This window comes from Rhodamnia argentea, chromosome 3 (genome assembly GCF_020921035.1).
Source record: "Rhodamnia argentea isolate NSW1041297 chromosome 3, ASM2092103v1, whole genome shotgun sequence".
Lineage (NCBI taxonomy): Eukaryota > Viridiplantae > Streptophyta > Magnoliopsida > Myrtales > Myrtaceae > Rhodamnia > Rhodamnia argentea.
The window spans coordinates 23805406-23827125 of record NC_063152.1 but is presented as its reverse complement, the minus strand read 5'-3'; the positions used below and the strand labels follow the sequence as shown (position 1 = coordinate 23827125).

Here is a 21720-nt window from a genome sequence, read left to right as displayed (position 1 = left end):
AGTTTTAAAAGACTACTCGGCACATTGTTCTTCTTGCTTAAGGATTTTATCCACATAGTACTCATTTCTTCTTCTTTTTTGGGTGGCCGGAACCACATAGTATTCTACATAAAGAAGAACGATGGTTTTCTCACATGGTGTTGTCCTCATTTATCAAGGTCCACCCAAACAAGCAAATGAACTTCTTCAAATTGCATGTGCATTTTGCGTGCAATTTTCTGTGCCTTGCATTTTCATTTCAAATCATTGAAGCACAATCTATCTAGTACACGTAAGAAACAGAAGCTCTAGGTAAGGCAGTGGTTTAAGACATGCCATTGAATAGTAGAAACAACCAAATCACAAACATTTGAATTAATCATAACTTAAGTCAAAGCACGTGAAATTAAAGGAAAACAATTGTAAAGAACATTGCAAGAATTAAGGATATTAATCATGACACCTTTTTGCTCGGACTATCGGTACTTATGTAATTGATCATGCCCATTTCCTCTAAAATAGGACTTTAGGCTAATGTTTTCCACTAGAAACATTCACTCTGAGCTGTTCTATATACACACACTAATGTATAAAGCTTCACAATTGGAAGTGTGAAATTGTTTTTGTTATTAAGTTCAAGTTGACAATCGGCCAAAACGAAGAAGAAAAAGATATTTTGAAATTAAATTTCATTGCAAGTTAAAGTAGTATAATGCTATTTATTAACGCCATTGGGGTTGGGGTTGATGAGCAAAGCCTACAACCAAAAATTGAGAGAGAGAGAGGGGGGGGTTCGCAGAGGGCCTAGTTCACCATACCTTCTCGCCGGAGGTAAGACATCTTACATTGGTTGTTGTAATGAAAATCTCATCTTAGATTAATTATTTATGTTTGGTTCTAAGTATAAGTTTCAAGTTGATCCTGCAAATGTATAGCTAAACAAGAAACTATTCAAGGACGAATAGTTTTGATAGGGCAAGGAAAACTATTACATTGGCATCATGCATTGTCATTTAGTTCTTTGGGTTACTTCGCCTATATGGCTATCAATGGTTTACCGTGGAATTAGTTTTGGGAAAGGATTCTACTTCTCTTCATCACATCCAATTGACGTTACAAGTAAGCCTTGCACCTTACAAGTTGCTCATAATTTCTGGATTGACTTGATGCGGTGATCCGTAGGTTGTTTGCAAGTTAACTATGCTTTTAAATGTAAGTTCCGATGTTTCATAGAGGAAAATATGTAATATGCACTAATAATTATGATCTACCAAAGTAAAATACTCCAAATATAATGCTTTTATTATTGAAATCTTACTAGTAAATTAGAAGTTATAAATTTATCACTTATCTTTTCTTTTCTTAAAGTTCATCAAATTATGGGGACTATAGACAAAATTATTTTCATTTTGATTTTCACAGTAGTGAACTCTTTTAAATGAATTTGGATACATTTAAAATAAAGGATCTCCAAATGGAAAAAAAAAAAATGAAAAATTGCATGTGCATTTTACGTGCAATTTTCTATGCGTTGCATTTTCATTCCAAATCATTGAAGCATAATCTATCCGGTGCACGTAAGAAACAGAAGCTATAGGTAAGACAATGGTTTAAGACATGCCATTGAATAGTAGATGGGCAAAATCATCTTTTGAGAGAAATTGAAAGGCAAAATCATCAAAAATAGGACATTCCAATTGAAATGACCCATCTCCTAATTTTTGAGGTTTTTTTTGGAATTTCTTCTGATTTTTTCCAATTTTTTAAGAATTTTCAAGAATTTTCTATTTTTTGGGTTTTTTTAATCATTTTCTCATTTTTTTATTTTTTTATAAATTTCTGAAATTTTTATTTTAAAAAAAAATCCGAACCTAGTCGAGTTGACCCGGCCCAAGCATCGCAGGCACCCAACAAAAGTGAGAGAATATTATTTTTACCTTTTTTATTCTCAAAAGTGTTCTTTTTTTGAAGAACCAACTATTTTTATTTTTATTTTTGGTCTAAAAGTGTTCTCGGGAGCATAATCAAAATCAGAATTATTTATGAGAACAAACATGATTCTTTTTTGTTTCGGGGAAAATAATCAGAGAAATAGAAACTTTACCAAAGAGGTCATAATTAGCTTGATGCTTCATTATAGGAACCATCCGTGTTATGTGCAACATGATGTAATTAAATATAACGGAGCATAGTATTTGATCTAGTCGGGGCGAGAAAATTCAGTAAGAAGCATCTTCAATGTAACATATGCATGATGACATAAGAACAACCCTAGAGTTATCTAATGTCCATGATTTAGCTTACATAGTTTCTATGGCTTTCGAGTCATTCTTGAGCGATTCAAACACCAGTGAGGGAAATTTTTTTCGATACTAAAGACTTCATGCAACAAATGGATCCTTTCATGGTTTGAATTGCAGAGGCTTTGGGAGACATTCAGATGGAGGTGCACGTCCCGCCTTACCTCCATCGTGGTAAGCGCCACATTACGGTGGTAGTCGCCACTGTAGTAGCATTCTTCGCATTCCTTTGCAGCCTTTTTTTTTTAATTTATGGTGGTGGAGACATTAATGTCAGTCTCCGGCAACAACACCAATAGAGGAGCATGCAGAGGCGCCCGAGGAGTCCAACTCATGGGCCTAGCCTCCAATGTGGGAGGGTCCTTTTCAAAGTCTACTTAGATTATATTTGGTGTAGTTTTAGTAAAATTAGCTGTCTTAAGTTAATCAAATTATGTGGATTATAGACAAAATTATTTTCATTTTGATTTTCACATCGGTGAACTCTTTTAAATGAATTTGGATACATTTAAAATAAAGGATCTCCAAATGGAAAAAAAATAATAATAAATGGAATATCGCACGCGCATTTTACGTGCAACTTTCTATGCCTTGCATTTTCATTCCAAATCATTGAAGCATAATCTGTCTGGTCCATGTAAGAAATAGAAGCTCTAGGTAAGACAATGGTTTAAGACGTGCCATTGAATAGTAGATGGTGAAAATTATCTTTTGAGAGAAATTGAAAGGAAAAATCATCAAAAATAGGATTTGCCAATTGAAATGAGCCATCTCCTATTCAAGATTTTTTTGGAATTTTTTCTGATTTTTTTCCAATTTTTTAAGAATTTTTAAGAATTTTCTATTTTTTGGGTTTTTTAATCATTTTCTGATTATTTTTATTTTTTTTTTATTAATTTTTGAAATTTTTATTGAAAAAAAAATCAGAACTGAGTTAGGTTGACCCGGCCCAAGCATCGCAGGTGCCCGATAAAAGTGAGAGAATACTATTGTTACCTTTTTTATTCTCAAAAGTGTTCTTTTTTTTTTTTAAGAACCAACTATTTTTGCTTTTATTTTAGGTCTAAAAGTGTTTTCGGCAGCATAATCAGAATCAGAATTATTTATGTGATCAAACATGATTCTTTCTTATTTTGGGGAACATAATCAGAGAAACAGAAACTTCACCAAAGAGGTTGTAATTAGCTTGATGCTTCATTATAGGAACCATCCGTGTTATGTGCAACATGATTTAATTAAATATAACGGAGCATAGTACTTGATCTAGTCAGGGCGAGAAAATTCAGCAAGAAGCATCTTCAATGTGACATATGCATGATGATAGAAGAATAACCCTAGAGTTATCTAATGTTCATGATTTAGCTTAGCATAGTTTCTATGGCTTTCAAGTCATTCTTGAGCAATTCAAACACCAAAGAGTAAAATTTTTTTCGACACTAAAGACTTCATGCAACAAATAGATCCTTTCATGGTTTCAATTGCAGAGGCTTTGGGAGACATTTAGATGGAGGTGCACGTCCCGCCTTACCTCAATCATGGTAAGCGCCACATTACGATGGTAGTACCCACCGCAGTGGCAGTCTTCGCATTCCTTTGCGGCTTTTTTTTTTTTTTATGGTGGTGGAGACATTAATGTCGGTCTCCCGCAACAGCGGCGATAGAGGAGCAGCGAGCGGCGCCGGTAGAGGCGCCCGAGGAGTTCTGCCTCGTGGGCCTAACCTCCAATCCGGGAGGGTCTTTTTCAGTGTCTACTTAGATTATATTTGGTGTAGTTTTAGTAAAATTAGCTGTCTTACGTATTGTTTATTTGAAATGGTGAGTAAAATTAGGATTATTCATTTTTTTTCAGTAAAATTACCATTGTAATCCACTCTATTGAAATTGAATTCCTAATTACCATCTAAATCTCACTGAAGCTTAAGCCCAAAAGAACAGAAAATACATACTAGATAACCACAAGATAGGCAACTTAGCTGATAGATCAAATCGATGATGAAATTCTTCAACCGTTAATAAGGGATGACAGGCAACTATGCTTTTAAAGGTAAGTTCTGATGTTTAAGAGAGGAAAATATGTAATATGAACTAATAATTATGATCTATCACAAGACAAGACTCCAAATATAATGCATTTATTATTGAAATCTTACTAGTAAATTAGAACTTATAAATTTATCACTTATCTTTTCTTTTCTTAAGTTAATCAAATAACGTGGATTATAGACAAAATTATTTTTATTTTGATTTTCACATCAGTGAACTCTTTTAAATGAATTCGGATACATTTAAAATAAAGGATCTCCAAACAGAAAAAAAAATAAATGGAAAATTGCACGTGAATTCGGATACATTTGCCTTGCATTTTCATTCCAAATCATTGAAGCTTAATCTGCCTGGTACACATAAGAAACAGAAGCTCTAGGTAAGACAATGGTTTAAGATGTGCCATTGAATAGTAGATGGGCAAAATCATCTTTTGAGAGAAATTGAAAGGCAAAATCATCAAAAATAGGATTTGCCAATTGAAATGACCCATATCGTAATTTTCGAGATTTTTTTGGAATTGTTTCTGATTTTTCCAATTTTTTAAGAATTTTCGGCTTTTTGTGTTTTTAATCATTTTCTGATTATTTTTTTTATTAATTTCTGAAATTTTTATTTTAAAAAAGAAGAAGTCAGAGCCGAGTCAGGTTGACCCGGCCCAAGCATCGCAGGCGCCAAGAAAAAGTGAGAGAATACTATTGTTACCTTTTTTATTCTCAAAAGTGCTCTTTTTTTTAAGAACCAACTATTTTTGTTTTTATTTTTGGTCTAAAAGTATTCTCGGGAGCATCATCAGAATCAAAATTATTAATGTGGTCAAACATGATTCTTTTTTGTTTCGGGAACATAATCGAGAGAAACAGAAACTTTACCAAAGAAGTTGTAATTAGCTTGATGTTTCGTTATAGGAATCATCCGTGTTATGTGCAACATGATTTAATTAAATATAACAAAGCATAGTACTTGATCTAGTCGGGGCGAGAAAATTCAGTAAGAAGCATCTTCAATGTGACATATGCATGATGATAGAAGAATAACCCTAGAGTTATCTAATGTTGATGATTTAGTTTGGCATAGTTTCTATGGTTTTCGAGTCATTCTTGAGCGATTCAAACACCAATGAGGGAAATTTTTTTCGACACTAAAGACTTCATGCAACAAATAGATCCTTTCATGGTTTGAATTGCATAGGCTTTGGGAGACATTCAGATGGAGGTGCACGTCCCGCCTTACCTCGATCGTGGTAAGCGCCACATTACGGTGGTAGTTGTCACATTACGGTGGTAGTTGCCACCGTAGTAGCAGTCTTCACATTCCTTTGCGGCTTTTTTTTTTTTTTATGGTGGTGGAGACATTAATGTCGGTCCTCGACAACAACGCCGACAGAGGCGCCGGCGGAGGCGCCCGAGGAGTCCAACTCGTGGGCCTAGCCTCCAATCCGGAAGGGTCTTTTTCAGAGTCTACTTAGATTATATTTGGTGTAGTTTTAGTAAAATTAGCTGTATTACGTATTGTTTATTTGAAATGGTGAGTAAAATTAGGATTATTCATTTTTTTTTCAGTAAAAGTACCTTTGTAATCCGCTCTATTGAAATTGAATTCCTAATTTCCATCTAAATCTCACTCAAACTTAGGCACAAAAGAATAGAAAAAACAAAATAGATAATCACAAGACAGGCAACTTAGCTGATAGATCAAATCGATGATGAAATTCTTCAACCGTTAATAAGGGATGACAGGCAACTATGCTTTTAAAGGTAAGTTCTGATGTTTAAGAGAGGAAAATATGTAATATGCACTAATAATTATGATCTATCACAGTACAATACTCCAAATATAATGCTTTTATTATTGAATCTTACTAGTATATTAGAACTTATAAATTTATCACTTATCTTTTCTTTTCTTAAATTAATCAAACTATGTGGATTATAGACAAAATTATTTTCATTTTGATTTTCACGACAGCGAACTCTTTTAAATGAATTGGGATACATTTAAAATAAAGGATCTCCAAACGGAAAAAAAAAATAATAAATGGAAAATTGCACGTGCATTTTATGTGCAATTTTCTTTGCCTTACATTTTCATTCCAAATCATTGAAGCATAATTTGTCCGGTCCACGTAAGAAATAGAAGCTCTAGGTAAGACAATGGTTTGAGACATGCCATTGAATAGTAGATGGGCAAAATCATCAAAAATAAGATTTGCCAATTGAAATGACCCATCTCCTAATTTTTGAGATTTTTTTGGAATTTTTTCTGATTTTTTCCAATTTTGTGAGAATTTTCTATATTTTGGGTGTTTTAATCATTTTCTGATTTTTTTTATTTTTATTAATTTTTGAAATTTTTATTTAAAAAAAAATCCGAACCGAGTCAGGTTGACCTGGCCCAAGCATCGCAGGCGCCCGACAAAAGTGAGAGAATACTATTGTTACCTTTTTTTTATTCTCAAAAGTGTTCTTTTTTTTTTTAAGAACCAACTATTTTTGTTTTTATTTTTGGTCTAAAAGTGTTCTCGGGAGCATAATCAAAACCAGAATTATTTATGTGATCAAACATGATTGTTTTTTGTTTCGGGGAACATAATCGGAGAAACAGAAACTTTACCAAAGAGGTCGTAATTAGCTTGATGCTTCATTATAGGAACCATCCGTGTTATGTACAACTTGATTTAATTAAATATAACGGAGCGTAGTATTTGATCTAGTTAGGGCGAGAAAATTCAATAAGAAGCATCTTCAATGTAACATATGCATGATGATAGATGAATAACCCTAGAGTTATCTAATGTTCATGATTTAGCTTAGCATAGTTTCTATGGCTTTCGAGTCATTGTTGAGCGATTCAAACACCAATGTAGGAAATTTTTTTCGACACTAAAGACTTCATGCAACAAATGAATCCTTTCATGGTTTGAATTGCAAATGCTTTGGGAGACATTCAGATGGAGGTACACGTCTCGCCTTACCTTGATTGTGGTAAGGGCCACATTACGGTGGTAGTCGCCACCGTAGTAGCAGTCTTCGCATTCCTTTGCGGCTTTTTTTTTTTATGGTGGTGGAGACATTAATGTCGGTCTTCGGCAACAACGCCGACGCAGGCGCCCGAGGAGTTCGAGCTCGTGGGCCTAGCCTTCAATCTAGGTGGGTCTTTTCCAGAGTCTACTTAGATTATATTTGGTGTAGTTTTAGTAAAATTTGTTGTCTTACATATTGTTTATTTGAAATGGTGAGTAAAATTAGGATTATTGTCACGCCTCAACTCTTGAGCTCGCGACATCCCTATCTTACTCGCCTCGGGTCAAGAATGATAGCATCCCAACTAAGCTATCAACCTACGAAATTACGGCGCATGCGGAACATGCAAATCTCTCGCACAATCAAAATCAGCGGAATAAAATAGTAGGAAAATTAACACGGTCAATTCACAAAAATAATTTCATTCAAAAAGCCGGAGCATATGAAATTTAACTCTCCTGAGCTACAGTAAACATATATAACCCCATGCTTCGGGGTAGCTCACTAGGACCTCAAAAAGACACACGGTCGAGTAAGGTTAAACCCTCATCTACTCCCAAAAATCCTACAACAATCCTCGCCTTAATGTTCACGGGCTCCATCGCTGCCTGAAAATGGGTAACAACGACGGTGTGAGAAATTAATTTCAATGAGCTAACGCCTAAGCCCGATTAGAACATTGATTCACTTAGATATCCTAACAATCAATCACATCAACATATAGTAGATATTTCAACCACATGCAAGCTTATCCTTAAGCCACACATAATACGATGCAAACTCGACCCAACAATCAAACCAATTACACCGGTCAATCCATTGGCAAAGCATCATAGTACTTGCATGCACAGGATACCACGCGTAGTCCAGTTATTATCAGACCTGACCCGTAGGTCTCGCACAGTAGTCATTTGGTACTCTCCTAGCGGGACCGGGCATCGTCCCTTACTTCCGGCAACAGCTTCTGATAGTCCGTGTGACTCCGCTCAACCAACCGTAAGACAATGATTGTTGACACGGCACGGAGCTAACAGGAATCCTTAAAAGGCTTCGGCCCATCACAAGCTACGACCGGCAAACGAACAGCCCGAAGACAATGGCTAACGCGCATCCAGCAACCAGAAGACAATAATTGCCAAAACCGATCGACCGGAAGACAATGAATGCGTAATTATATCGACTAACAAACCAATACTTTAAAATACCATTATGTGACCACTCGGACACTTCGACAACCAGCCAGTTCATTTCTTGGAATTAGGTCGAATGTTCATACTCGCATGTTCAAATACTTGGCCCAAGGCCCTTTTTGTGCAAAACCATGCAATTTGATCTCATATGTGGTCACATGAATACGTAATTATATCGACTAACAAACCAATCAATTTGGGGCGATTAACCTCTAATCGGACTCCCACGACAATCAACAGGCAATCCGGCATTCACAGCTTGTTTATTTTTTAGGTCGCAACAAGCGGCAGCGAGGGAAAGGGCTCAGAAAAGAAAGAAAAATAAAAAAGAAAAATATATATATAGGAAAATTTATATTGATCATGACCTGTGAGAATGAGGCCATTCAAACTATCATTGCGGCTTGATACTAAAATTTAACTTTTCTTATACTTTAAAATTAGATCTTTAGAATCAGTTTAATAAGGACCACACCAATGTGGTGGCTAACTTGATGTCAAGCCTTAAAAAAGCCAATTATGGCCATCACTAGTTCCAGAGATTAACCGTCTTCAAGATACATGTCCAAAGAATTGAACGAACGTGGCAGACATCACTTAAAACCCCAACAACCCCCCCAAGCCAAAACGATACCTGCCAAATTCGAAAGCCCGGCACGTAGACGATCACCAAAGTTCTTCGACTGCGACACATAGGCAGTCGGAGAGGGGAGGGAGGGCGGCCCACTGAGCGAGGGACGAGGCCAGGCCCCAGCGCTAGCGCTCCTCGATGTCACGGAGGATGAGGGATTCTTCGTCGTCGCTGGGGGAAACTAGGGTTTCATCGAGAGACAGCCCCGCCGAGGAAGTCTTCATAGAGGGCCAGTTTTGGGGTTTGCTGCGGCAGTGCGGTGGCTTGGTGCACGGCCGGTGAAGAGTGTTGGCTCGTCGGAGGTCCTTTTTCTGGAAGAAGTGCTCATGGCCATGACGACATGTCCGGTCAGTATCTAATGAAAGCATTGTTTAAATTTCATTCATGGCCAAAAATAATTATTTTATTTTCATTTTAGTACTCAAAGACTTCAAGCCTTAATATACAATACTTAACTTCTGAAGCCTTTCCAATCTACCATAATATACCAATGTGAAGGTAGACACCAACGATGTGACTTCACCACGTAAACGTGTACTCGCAAGCTGCAACGTGTTAGCATTTCAACAATGACGCGTTTAAGGGGTTTTGTGACGGTCGTATTTGGATATGAACGTGTAAAATACATTAATTGCCTTAGGTCATATTTGATCTCAATGAATATTAGAAATCGGCTGCTCAACTAGTGTACGGAAAGGTTATGATCAAATCTTTGCAGCTTTGCATTATGTGTTCCGGCTTTATTAGATGACATCGAAAGATGTGTTCGGTAAGTATTTGGAATTTAGACGATGACAGGGAAAATTTTTCAGTTAAGCAAGTCATGAGTGTTTGCTCTTGTGAGATGCCAATTTGAATAACTCATTGAGGTTACTTTTTTTTTTTTTTTTTTGTCTTTCAAAATTAAATGAGGATGATCCTATAGATTTTTCCAAATTAAATTTCAGTAATTAATCCAACACTTTCGCGACCTACATGGGCTCCAAGTGGGGCACTTCGGACGTTGTTTGACGAGACTATTTAATTACAAAGTTTGGCCCGGCCCATTTGAGCATGTCGCGGCCCGCTTTGAAGCCATAATTAATTCTTTTTAGGGTTAATACCATGGAAAACCCCAAACCGGTACACTTGTGACAAATTTACCCCAAATTATTTTTTTGACCACAAAAAACCTCAAACCGGTACACTTGTGACAAATTTACCCTAAACTGGTACACATGTGACAAATTTACCCTCCGTTAATTTTCATTAAATTTAACTATCAAATTGTTGATTTAGTGACATGTGATAGTTGACGGGTATACCAATATGGGGTTTTAACCTCTATTTGTTACAGGTTTATCAATTTGAGATAGGTGATCTTCAAATCTAACAAGTACGGTCTTGTGGAAGGCAAAAGCATTAGAGACGAGGTCTTCGAGCCATCGCCTTTCTTTGTAAGATCGAAGACTTGTTTTCCGTATCATTGTTACCGGGTTATCTCCATGGTCTCCATGGTCGGGATCTTCGCCGCTGGCTGCCCCTAAGGCTTACCTATTTATGTCAAATCATGAACCTCCTTCCTTCAGTAGTCTCTTCTTGTATGATGACACCATCCATAGTGCACGGATGGGTGGAGCACCAAGGGTTGTGTCCTCCCATACCGTATCGGACCAAAAGCCAAAACAAAGTGACGATTTAACGGGGGGTGAATTTGTCACATGTGTACCAATTTAGGGTATTTCGTGGTCAAAATAATTAGTTTAGGGTAAATTTGTCACAAATATACCGGTTTATGGTTTTTGGTGATAAAAAAAATAGTTTGGGGTAAATTTGTCACATATGTACCAGTTTGGGGTTTTTCATGGTCAAAAAAATAGTTTGGGGTAAATTTGTCACGGGTGTACTAGTTTAGGGTTTTTCATGGTATTAACCCTTCTTTTTATGGTAAACGAGCCCGAGAACAAAGTTAAGTCCGACATAAATCCCAAATCGAGCCGGGCTTGGTCCGCCCATTAATTAGATGAGCTCTCGTCAGACTTAGTTAGAAAAAAATTGAAAAAGAAAATGAAAAAATGAAAAAAAAAATTAAAAATCATTCATATTAGCACCGATCATGCCATGTGGGACAATCGGCGTCCACGTGAGCGGTTTCTAGCCAAAATTGACCAAAATGACTATATTGACAAATCATTAAAAGATTTAGTATTTAATTAACAAAAATTAAAAAGTTTATAACTGATCTGCCCTCTATATAACAAACTTTTAAGAATTTTTCGGTAATTTTTCTAATTTAATATCCAAAATCAGATAATGTGATGGCTACTGTTGTCACCAACATTTAATAAACTTTAACCAAAAAATCAATTAATTGACCACTTCACTTCAAAAAAAAAACAAACAAACAAACAAACAAAGCAAAAACAAGACTGGATTGAGTCACGTCCTCCTCCTCATAGCCATCCTCATCGTTGCCGTTAGGCCCGTCACCTTCCAGCCCGCAGTGAGCTCTCTCGGCAGTGTCTGGTAGCATAGCTCCGGTGGCGCGTCCCGGCCAGGCCATTCATGCTCCACAGCTGTGCAACACGTTGTGCTGCCGTCCATCAACATCATTATGTCCCTCCCGTGAGGCTTCCCGTCCTTTCTCGAGGTCGTGGTGACCACCACGTCGGTGGTTGTTATGTACGACTTAGCGGTCTTCATCGTCACTCCCTTGTTGCCTGTGCAATTTTGATGGCTACTTTATGTTAGAATTCTGCGCACAATCATAACGAAAGAAAGCGTAAAAGCGAGAAAGAGAAATCGAGACACAAGATTTTATCACGGTTCACCCTTAGATTAAGGTTACGTTCAGTAGGTGATTCCACTATAATTAGCACATTGCATGTCTCGTTACATCCCTCAATTGCAACAAAAAAAGAGTATATATAACAATAGTAATTTATAGGCCCAATACTCAATTGCACGTAGACGATCACCCAAACTATGAATGAAAAAATCTGGGATAAAAGACATAAGCGGAACCCCGCGCTTTCCGATCAATGACGAGTATGAATCACAACCCCAATACTCTTCACTGATTTCGTATTGTTCTTGCTGAGATTGCTAATTCGGAAATGACAAGTGTTACGCACGGGTTATGTACAAATGGACTTAATTAATTAGGAGGTGTGGAGTAGTCTCGATTGTTAATTAGTCCGGATTAGCTTTGGTCTACTCTAGTCATGGGCCTCGTCTTTTGGAGCATATCCCGCTTCTCTAGTAACTTCGCGGTTCGACAAGTCGGGGTGGCGTGTCCGGTCTTGTTTGCCCATATGTTTTGAACTAATTACACGCTATTATTCCTTGTGATTCCGTTTCATTACATCCGTTAACCCACCATTCTAAGTTAGCATGTGCAATGCAGATGGCTCTTTAAGGGTATTTATGAACTTACAATTTCATTTTTATGAAAATCCATCTTGTACCGTGACTTTTCGTGAAAAAGGAAAAAAAAAAAGAAAAAAACGAAATGACGGAAAACAATTGGAAAAAAGAAGAAGAGGACGATGAAATCGTGTGCGCTTAGACTTTATCAAAAGACATCAAGGCATAGTTCGGCGAATGCTTGGAGTTTGGTTGGTGATGGCGAATAGCTTTGTCGAGCTCGAGCTGGTACGTCTTCTCGACATTTAAGCAAGCAGTGAATGTTTGCTCTTGTAAAATGCCAATCTATAGGTTAATATCTGTCAAAGTCAATACTACAAAAAAACACGCTTTTTACGACGAATTTTGCGACGAATACACTGTTAGTCGTAAATTTGCGACGAAGGGTGCTTTGTCTCAAATTTGCGACCAATTTTTCTTTCGTCACAAATTTGTGACGAACAATGTCTTCGTCACAAATTTGCTACGAACCTGACTTTTGTCGCCAATTTGCGACAACCCTATTTCATTGCAAATTTAGTCGCAAATTTGCGACGAATCTGCCAATTTCCGTTGCAAATTTTGCAACGCTGTATTAGCGACGAAATTTTCTGTCGTCGCAAAATTCTTCACAAAATAGATTAACGACGAATTTTGGCGAAATTTTCGTCGCAAAATTCCAGATTTGCGACGGACTTCGCTTTCCGTCACTAATTAGTGACAGATATACGAATTTTTGTTTATTCTTTAGCGATGAATTTAGCAATGAAATTTTTTAATTTTTTATTTTAAATCTAATTAAAAGCAAAATTAATTCTAAAATTTATAGTTACCATTAATTAAGCAAGTAAGAAGATCTAAATATTATAATAATATAAAATAAAATACATTCATCTGTTTCAATTACAGGAAATTGAGAGATCTCCTAGTGCTCTAACCGTACAAGTGCATTGTGATAACTCAAAAGGAGTCTTGACGAGGCAAAAAGCAAAATGTAGGGGCATTAGGGTCTTCGATCCCCAAAAAGTCTCCTTCGCTCAAGATCCCTCGGATCCTCGATCATAATTGTCAATTTGACCTACAAAGAACCGAAAAATTGCAAAATTTAAATGACAAAACTCATACAAATATGCATTTCAATCAGAAAAATGATGATTTGGAAACACAATATAACAAATCAACGATAATCTATTGAAGTCAGAAGAGTCGGGAACATCAACCTCTGCTACAGTCATGTTAGGAAATGAAGTGCCCAACAACTTTATGGTGTATTCACGAACAAAGACTGCATTATTTGGATAGGGGTAATGAACTGTTGAGGCATACCATAGAGGTTCCATCAATGCACCACTCTCCACCTGCAAAAACTTTTCTCTTAGTCAAGCCATAATGCATTTATCTTTGATTGAGTGAAGGCTATATAGCATCATTTACCAGACAAAACAAGTGTTGCAGGACTAATACGTGCAACTTGAACCCTGGTTTATGAAAAGTGTCCATTAAAACAGCAAAAATCTCTTGCTCTATCGTCAGAAAGTACGTCCTATAGAACTGATTACAGAACTCAGAAGCCTACCACATCGCAAAAAAGCAAAAGAAAGAAAGAAAAATTCAGCAGTCTGTATGATGCAAAGACACTGCATAATAAAAGACGTTGCTTGGATAGACACAATTGTAACCAAAATCACATCATGTATGCTATTTAGCAGATGGAAGATACAGTCTAAACATCAACTCACTAAAAGTCCAGACATCCCATGACAAAGCATCCAGGCACAGCATCAGGTCTCATAATTCAAGAAAAGGACCAGCAAACCTGAAAGTTCTTCAGCATCTCCAACAACAAGTTTAGCCCAGTTTTAGCAATATTTTTCTCCGTGTGCCAAAAACCCCAGATGATAGAATCCATTACTAGGTTAAGTTGCTAAAGCAAACCAAAGGCATTAACATCAATCATCAGTCCGTCAATAGAGCACAAGGGAAACGGGATATTCTCAGAACACTTGAGAAAAGGAAGCAGAAAGATTAGTTTCATAGATCCACCTGACTTAACAGTCTAATTAATGCAGAGAAACAGTGTGCAGCAATGTCGCGGAGTAAAGAAAAAAACTTCAGCCGATGCTTAGGGTAATCTTCAAAAATTTTGGTAATCATCTGCAACAACAAAAAACTAAGTAATCAAACAAACAAATAACCAAGGTAAAATTTCAAACTAAGCTAAATCGTGCTCGACTTTGAAATGCAGAAATGAAAGTCCACAGCATTAGGTACAATTCAAAAACGCATTCACCATAATTACACAATTTCCAATTTAAACATACATAATTTGCAGCATTATTTAATCCTTCAAGGAGATCGACCTGCTTTGGAAAACTCCCCATGGCTGGGAACTCACAATCGCTAGCGAGAATTGCCCTCTCCCTGGCTAAAGGCGCCAACAATACGAGTTTTGGCCTATTCGTTCTGGCTTTGCAATGACAAGTATACAAACTCACACATTGGTCTAAAACAAAAATTTCTATACACTATTTGCTGAATTATATAATCCTTTAAGGAGATCGACTTGCTTTTATTTATTCCCAGCTAATGTTCATCTATTACCACCATAGATCCATGGCACATGACTCATAGGGCACAAATTTTACTTCGAAATTGCACCTCGCACGAGCTTCATTACAAGTAAAAAAAGGTATCAACACACAAACAAACACCAAATTGGAGCATATCCCACCTCTAAAGTGCATTGGAAAATGGCCTCAAAAATGCGAGGCACATCCTCTATCATGACACTCTTGTACCTATATGAAGAAAAAAAGGTCATCAGAAAATGGCGAATAGATAAGCACATGCAAAAATCCATAAAAGGGGTGGAATTTATGTATCACACCATCACCATTATTTCAACAATATGAAGCATGACTATTCTATAAGCAAGACCAGTGATGTTGAATGAGATTAACAAATTGCAATAGACCACATGGGAATCAAATGAGACATTAAAAATAGCATAAACTATTGAAAACTTCGTACAGCAAAAGATGGAAAGAAATAGTAGAGTCGAATACACAACAAGCAAAAATATTAATCTATTTGGGAACAAATAATTTTTTAAGAAAGATCAGCCAAGTATACTCATTTTCTTCGAGGAAAGTAAATTCTAATGTGTAAACATCTATAGTGCCTATCAACGAAAATTCTAGGACCTCAATGGTGCATAGTCAATATACACACATAACCTCCAACTTGAGAAGTCAAGTCATGCAAATGATTATTCAAAACCTGGACTTTCTTTGTTGCTGAACCATTTATCAAGTAATTCACCACCCAATGCCAGACACAACATAAAAAAACACACTATTTGCTTTTCTCAAGAAAAGGAAAAAGCCCAAAACCCGCAATCCTTACACCCCATTTGCTTTTTATTGTACAAGGTGTGAAAAAATATCATTAAAACCTCTGCTTGTTCTCTTTCTTTCCGAAGAATCACAAATAAAGTTACTTGCTTGTGCAATTAACTGTCATGTGATGCAGTTTCAAGTAGTCAAAAGATTGTTGCTTGGATGCTATCAATAACATAACTGATGAAGAATGAAACTGTACTTATTTATGATAGTCGCAAAAAGTGATAAAACTTTAGATTCTCTAACATAAGGCACATTCCTCACATAGTCCCGGAGAATATGAGCCATCATTGGAGGGACAAACTGCTTTCCTATTTGTGGTTGATCCTCAGCCTTGTCTAGAAATGTCTCGATCAGCTTTAGAGTTCCCCTCTTGACCGATCTATTTCCAGAAGCACAATGTAACAAACCAACCCCAAATGTCTGTTAAAACTTAAAAACTGGTGCATAGATGATCCTACCGTAGAAGTTTGACAAATGATGATTTGGAAACAAAGGACCCTCCCCCTGCAAAGAACATGATTTGTTAGCATATGTAGGAGGCCATAGAATATCCACTACCAGCATATATCGTTAATTCAAAATAAAAGACCAAACCTTAAGATCAAGTTCTTCATCATTGCTCTCTTCCAATAAGTTGATGGTCTAAATCAACAAAGCTAAGCTACTAAGTTGTGGTTCAACCATCCTACTCTTTCTAACTCATGACAACAACAATGAAATAACTAGGAGGAGAATCATTTTCAGTCATAGTGCTTGAGACTTCACTAAGTAAAATTTAGGCTTAAAGGAGAGAAAAATTAAAATCCTAATTTAGAAAAAAAAAATACCTTCTTCAGAAATTTAAATTGATCATGTACCATGTCCTCATCTCCACCTCCTCCACCTTCTTGTTTAACCATTGATAAGACTTCTAATTAATTCACCATCATCAGAAATCTCATCCTCATTGTATCACCCATCATTTTGCCCATCACCTCTTTCATTAGTGGGAGGTTGTGACAGTCTGATTTTCCCGTCATTTGGAGATCTTTGACTGTAAGATATCCGTTGAAGTATTTTAGTTATATCTCGCTCGGATCCGATCAATCACGAGTTAACTAACCGAAGGGGAAAGGCTAACGCGTGTCGAGATACGTGGACCTAGGAAATTCAATTCGAAAACGGCATTTTGACCATAAGGGTCGTTGAGGGAATATTTAGAGCAGAGGCTGATCCGAGAACGATTAAGGGATTCATTGCTAGTGTTATACAATTGGGACGCGGGTGATGCCGCATAACCAACGTATGATTTGTGAATTTCCCTAAATCGATTTATGACGATCGCGGCCGTCGAGGCTAGTAATAGACCCTTACGGTTTCATGACAACCAAGATAGCCGTGATTTGAATTTTCCTAAGTGTGATGAGAATCACAAAGTCAATACGCGTAATGTCCGCAAAATCCGCCCGTTAGTTCGAGATAAATTGAAATTACGGACGACGAGAAATCGATCACGAAATGGGATCTCATAAATGAAAAAAAAATGAAAATGAAGATTTGTAAAAAAAAAAAATGAGTTTGGATTGAACGACGCCTAGTCGGGAATGAAAATCGATGAAAAAAAGAATTTTCGGACGAAGGGTGTGAAAAGATGATTTTGCCCCTAGAGCTTCGACCCTATTTTTATTAATCGGACAAGGGCATTCTTGTCATTTGATTATTCCCTTTATATCAGCAGAAATTGGAGGGGCAAAATTGGAAGGAAAGTGTGATATTATGTGTATAATGCCAAATGTCATTAATCCATGGAGCTCAATTAATGAGTTTGACACCTAAGAGAATTTGGGATAAAAATGAGCCATCTTCTCCTTCTACCTTCTGGATACCCACGTTCAAGAACAGAACAGCACCACCATCACCTCCATTTTCTCCTTCCTTCACTCCCTCACGCACAGAAACAGTCTGCCCTAACCAGTTCTGATCGCCAACTTCCCGGCCGTCCAACCTTTCAACCGCCGACAACCAGCCAGTGAGCCACCTACCACTGCGAAGATCAGCTTGTAGTTGAACTTTTCCAAGTGGAAGTGCACCATTTGAGCCACAGTGGAATTCAGGGCGGCCAATCTCCCGCGAGTCGCTGGAAACTGACTCAACCGAAGGTAGGCTGCTGTTGGTATTTTATTGGACCACTAAACGGACGAATTTTCAGTTCAAATTTTGGTGACATTTAGTAGACATGTCCATGATGTTTCTGTAAATTTTTGGGCAAAAATGAATGACATCTTGACTTTGAACCACTGTTGTGTTCAAAGGAGCAGAAACTGTCCAATGACGGATCAGAAGGAATTAGCGCCAAACGAAGACCAACCGGTGTCGCCTTGAGCCAAAATTTTTGGTGAGGCCCCTTAATACATTGAACTTGGTGTTAGCAAGGATATTGATGGATAAATTGAAGTATTAGGTTGAGTTGTGGACTGTTTGAGCTGGATTGAAACAGAACAGGGGGTACCCTGTTTCAGTTCTGTTCTTACTGAGTTAGAGGGGGCTGTTTGTGATGGAATTGAGATTTAATTTGATCCTTGAGGCATGTTAGGGTGTGGAGTGATATGTTGAGGAAGTGTATGATCGATGATTTGGTGTTTAGGCGAAGGAATATTGATGAATTGATTGATTTTCTCTAGGCTGCTTGCTGCCCTGTTCTGAAATTGTGGGAGCCGAGGTGTTTAAGGGCTAGGAAAGAAGTATTTTGCTGATTAAGCTTAAGGTAAGAAAGTTCTTATACCTTGGCTAGAACGATTGGGCTCAATTGGGTGAATACGATGAAGATTGTGCAAATCTTGGTGAGTTACGGTGATGTTGTTTGATATATGATTTCGCGTTGTGCCAATTGCTTAAAGACTCATTGAATAGTCTTGATATGTAATGATTGCCTCTTGTTTATTGAAAATTTATATTCTCGCATGCCTTTTATTATTAGCTCTATGTGTGAGCTATATTTGAACTTGAAGTCATGATTATGATGAATTGCTGGCATGCTTGAGAAATTGTGGTACCCCGATGCGTAAAGATGCAGGGTGGAAATGGCCAACGTCCCGATGCGTAAGTGACGCGGGACGGAAATTATGACGTATCGACACAGGCCCGAGATGATTTTGAAAACCTGAGGCGTTTTACGGAGGTTTTATCGATGAGACGGTCCGATGAGTAAGTACGCGGACCTAGCCTGGAGCGTTTCACACGCGGGCTTAAATCGAATGAAGGTGGAAAGAAATGAAGGAGTGGCTTAATTTCGTTATGTGCACCTGTCTTAAGTAAAGTGATGAGATATATTGCCATGATTGAGTAATTGATACTTATCGTTATACATGTACTTTGTATAGTTGTTGTATGCATCACGTTATCGTGCACATTGAGCTTATGTTGCTTTTACCTGAATGAACTGTCGGTCTAACCTAGGAATAGGACTTGCCTTACTGAGATGTAAATCTCACCCCGTCGTGGGACCTTTCTTTTTCAGATCCTAGAAATTGAAGATGTTGCATGTCCGATTGGGTGAACCCCAAGAAATGACTAGGTATATCGAGGAGTTTCCTAAAGGTGGAGATGTAGTATATATTAGAAGGACGACCGTGGCTTGGGTAGATGAGCCTGAAGCATCCTATAAGCCTTATAGGTTCGAGGCATGGTTCCGTAGAGTAAACGGGGTCGTATCCGAACAGTTAAGGCCCCAAGATGTGCCAGAAGGGGTTGTACCCTCTTGGTGCCACCCTACCAGGGATGAGATAGAAGTTGAAGTGTCCACTGTAGGTTCAAGGAATATACCCGAAAAAGAACCAGTGGGAGAGAAGAATATAGAGATAATAGAGATTTCGGATTCGGAGGATGACGAGATGGACGAGGATTCAATCGAAGTGCAGTTGGAGTCTTTCTCTGAGTATGATCCCGACAAGGACGCGAGTCAAGCCGAGGACACTAGTACTTTCTAGACTCTCCGTTATTGGTTGACTTTGATGCTACTTTTTGTTGGAGACGGTGTTAGGTTAGGGCTTGGTGGTTTCATTTTTGGTTTGCCGTCTTGTCTCCTTGACCTTAGTTGTGTATGTTGTTAGTTTTTTTCGATATCGTTTGTACGGACCTGTATTTATTTAGTTATTTTTTTTTATGGATAAATTTTTTTAGTTTCCCCGCATCTCATTAAGTGGATGTATTGTGACGATGGACTGGAGTTTGGTTTATTTTCTTTCGCTTTTCGCTTGCAAGTTTCATTTCATTCGCCGTACATGAAGAGTATCCTGGGATAGTACTTACGGCGTGTTACATGACCCTTTGCATCCGAGACTGCGTTTGACACTCAAAGGATTTATGTCGCTCATCCATCTGTTTGATTTGCTCATCTTTACGTGTAAGCTGGTTTTTGACGAATTTAATCTCTTCGTTCTTATCTTCAAGCAAATGTCTCGGTTGGGTCATTTCCTCCTCTATACGTATCCTCTTTGAAGCGACCACACTGGAGGACGAACTTCTAGCCACCTTTCTTGTGCACACCCTTGATATGGATCCCAAGCCATATATTTTCCCACCCATTGCCTCCATTCACAATGCCTATTCGTCAGTGCCTGAAAGTTCATCCGCACTCCCACTTTCACCGCCACTAGCCGTACTCATTAACGGCTTATCATATTTTTCCTACATCAACAAAATAGATATGAAAATAAAATAACTACATATATCTAACTACCATAAACATTGAATGCATTCATGGTTTTCAAACCGTGTTTCCATAAAGTCAAAAGTATATAACCTTACATACCTTAATACATTTCACTCGGTTGTTAGTCCATGTCTTATCTTTTTTTTTTTTTTTTGAAATGTTCGTTCAAATGTAGCGAAATACGTCGGCTCCATTCCTAATTCATGTGCCTACAAAATTGAAATACAAATGAGCAATCAAATTAAATTAACTTACCACATATTTATCAGAACTTACCATCCTTTTTCTATGCTCCGCAACGTTAATGGAGCCCCCAGTATACGTCGTAGACCCTTCAGTAGAACAAGAAGTTCGATTCTTCTTATTCTGTTCACTTCTTCCCTTATTTTTTTCAATTTCCCAACTTGTCTTTATTTCCTCCCAATCGTCACCGATGATAAAATCCGGCTTGACATTTTATGTCTTTGCTCTATTCATCACATTGCGAACATGATCACTAGCTTTTTTCTTAAAAATTCTTCTAATTTCCTCCTCTTCCGATTCCTCCCATTTGAACTTTCCCTATAATCAATGGAAAAACAATTGATTTCATTTACGCCGAACTTAGTTTGTGAGAAAACAAAAGAACAAAACTTACCTTGAACTCGTTCCACCACAAATCCTTCACTTGTCTTGGAGCGGCACTATAACTAATCCACAACCCCCTCCAATAGTTATTCACAATTTTATTAAGTATCTGCACCACCCGTAGAGCGTCGTCGAATCTATAAACAAGGACAATGCAATTCACATCCATATCTAAAACCAAGCAAAGGGATGACCGTAAATATTGGATTTATGTTAAAAAAAAGTACTTACGAATCTCCAAATGGCCTTATTACTGTCCGACTATCTTCTTCGGGTGTGCTTCCCTTATCATGCGAGTGTTCCACCGAAGAAGGGGGAATAGAAGCACGTGGAACCGAAGTACATTCAGGTCGGATGGGTCTTTCGGTATGTGGTGGTTGAGAGTGAGAGGAAAGGGCCGGGGACGAGCCAGGGGAAGGAAAAGGTGAATGGTAAGGGCCTGGTCTTCC

General features: G+C 37.7%; 1 protein-coding gene and 1 long non-coding RNA gene across 2 annotated transcripts; both read right to left on the bottom strand.

The window, feature by feature from the left end:
• Positions 1 to 12709: 12709 nt before the first annotated feature.
• On the bottom strand, positions 12710 to 18026 carry LOC125314146 (protein EXPORTIN 1A-like). Its single transcript, XM_048275628.1, has 9 exons — positions 17906 to 18026; positions 16413 to 16458; positions 16151 to 16333; positions 15282 to 15348; positions 14594 to 14704; positions 14367 to 14474; positions 13985 to 14122; positions 13771 to 13908; positions 12710 to 12856 (listed from the first exon to the last, which is right to left on the bottom strand). Exons 1-9 carry the CDS (start codon positions 18024 to 18026, stop codon positions 12710 to 12712), a joined length of 1059 nt encoding a protein of 352 aa, XP_048131585.1.
• Positions 18027 to 20620: 2594 nt separating this feature from the next.
• LOC125314312 lies at positions 20621 to 21389 on the bottom strand. The gene is made up of 2 exons (XR_007197837.1): positions 21282 to 21389; positions 20621 to 21199 (listed from the first exon to the last, which is right to left on the bottom strand). It is a non-coding gene; the product is annotated as an uncharacterized LOC125314312 (long non-coding RNA).
• Positions 21390 to 21720: the final 331 nt, after the last annotated feature.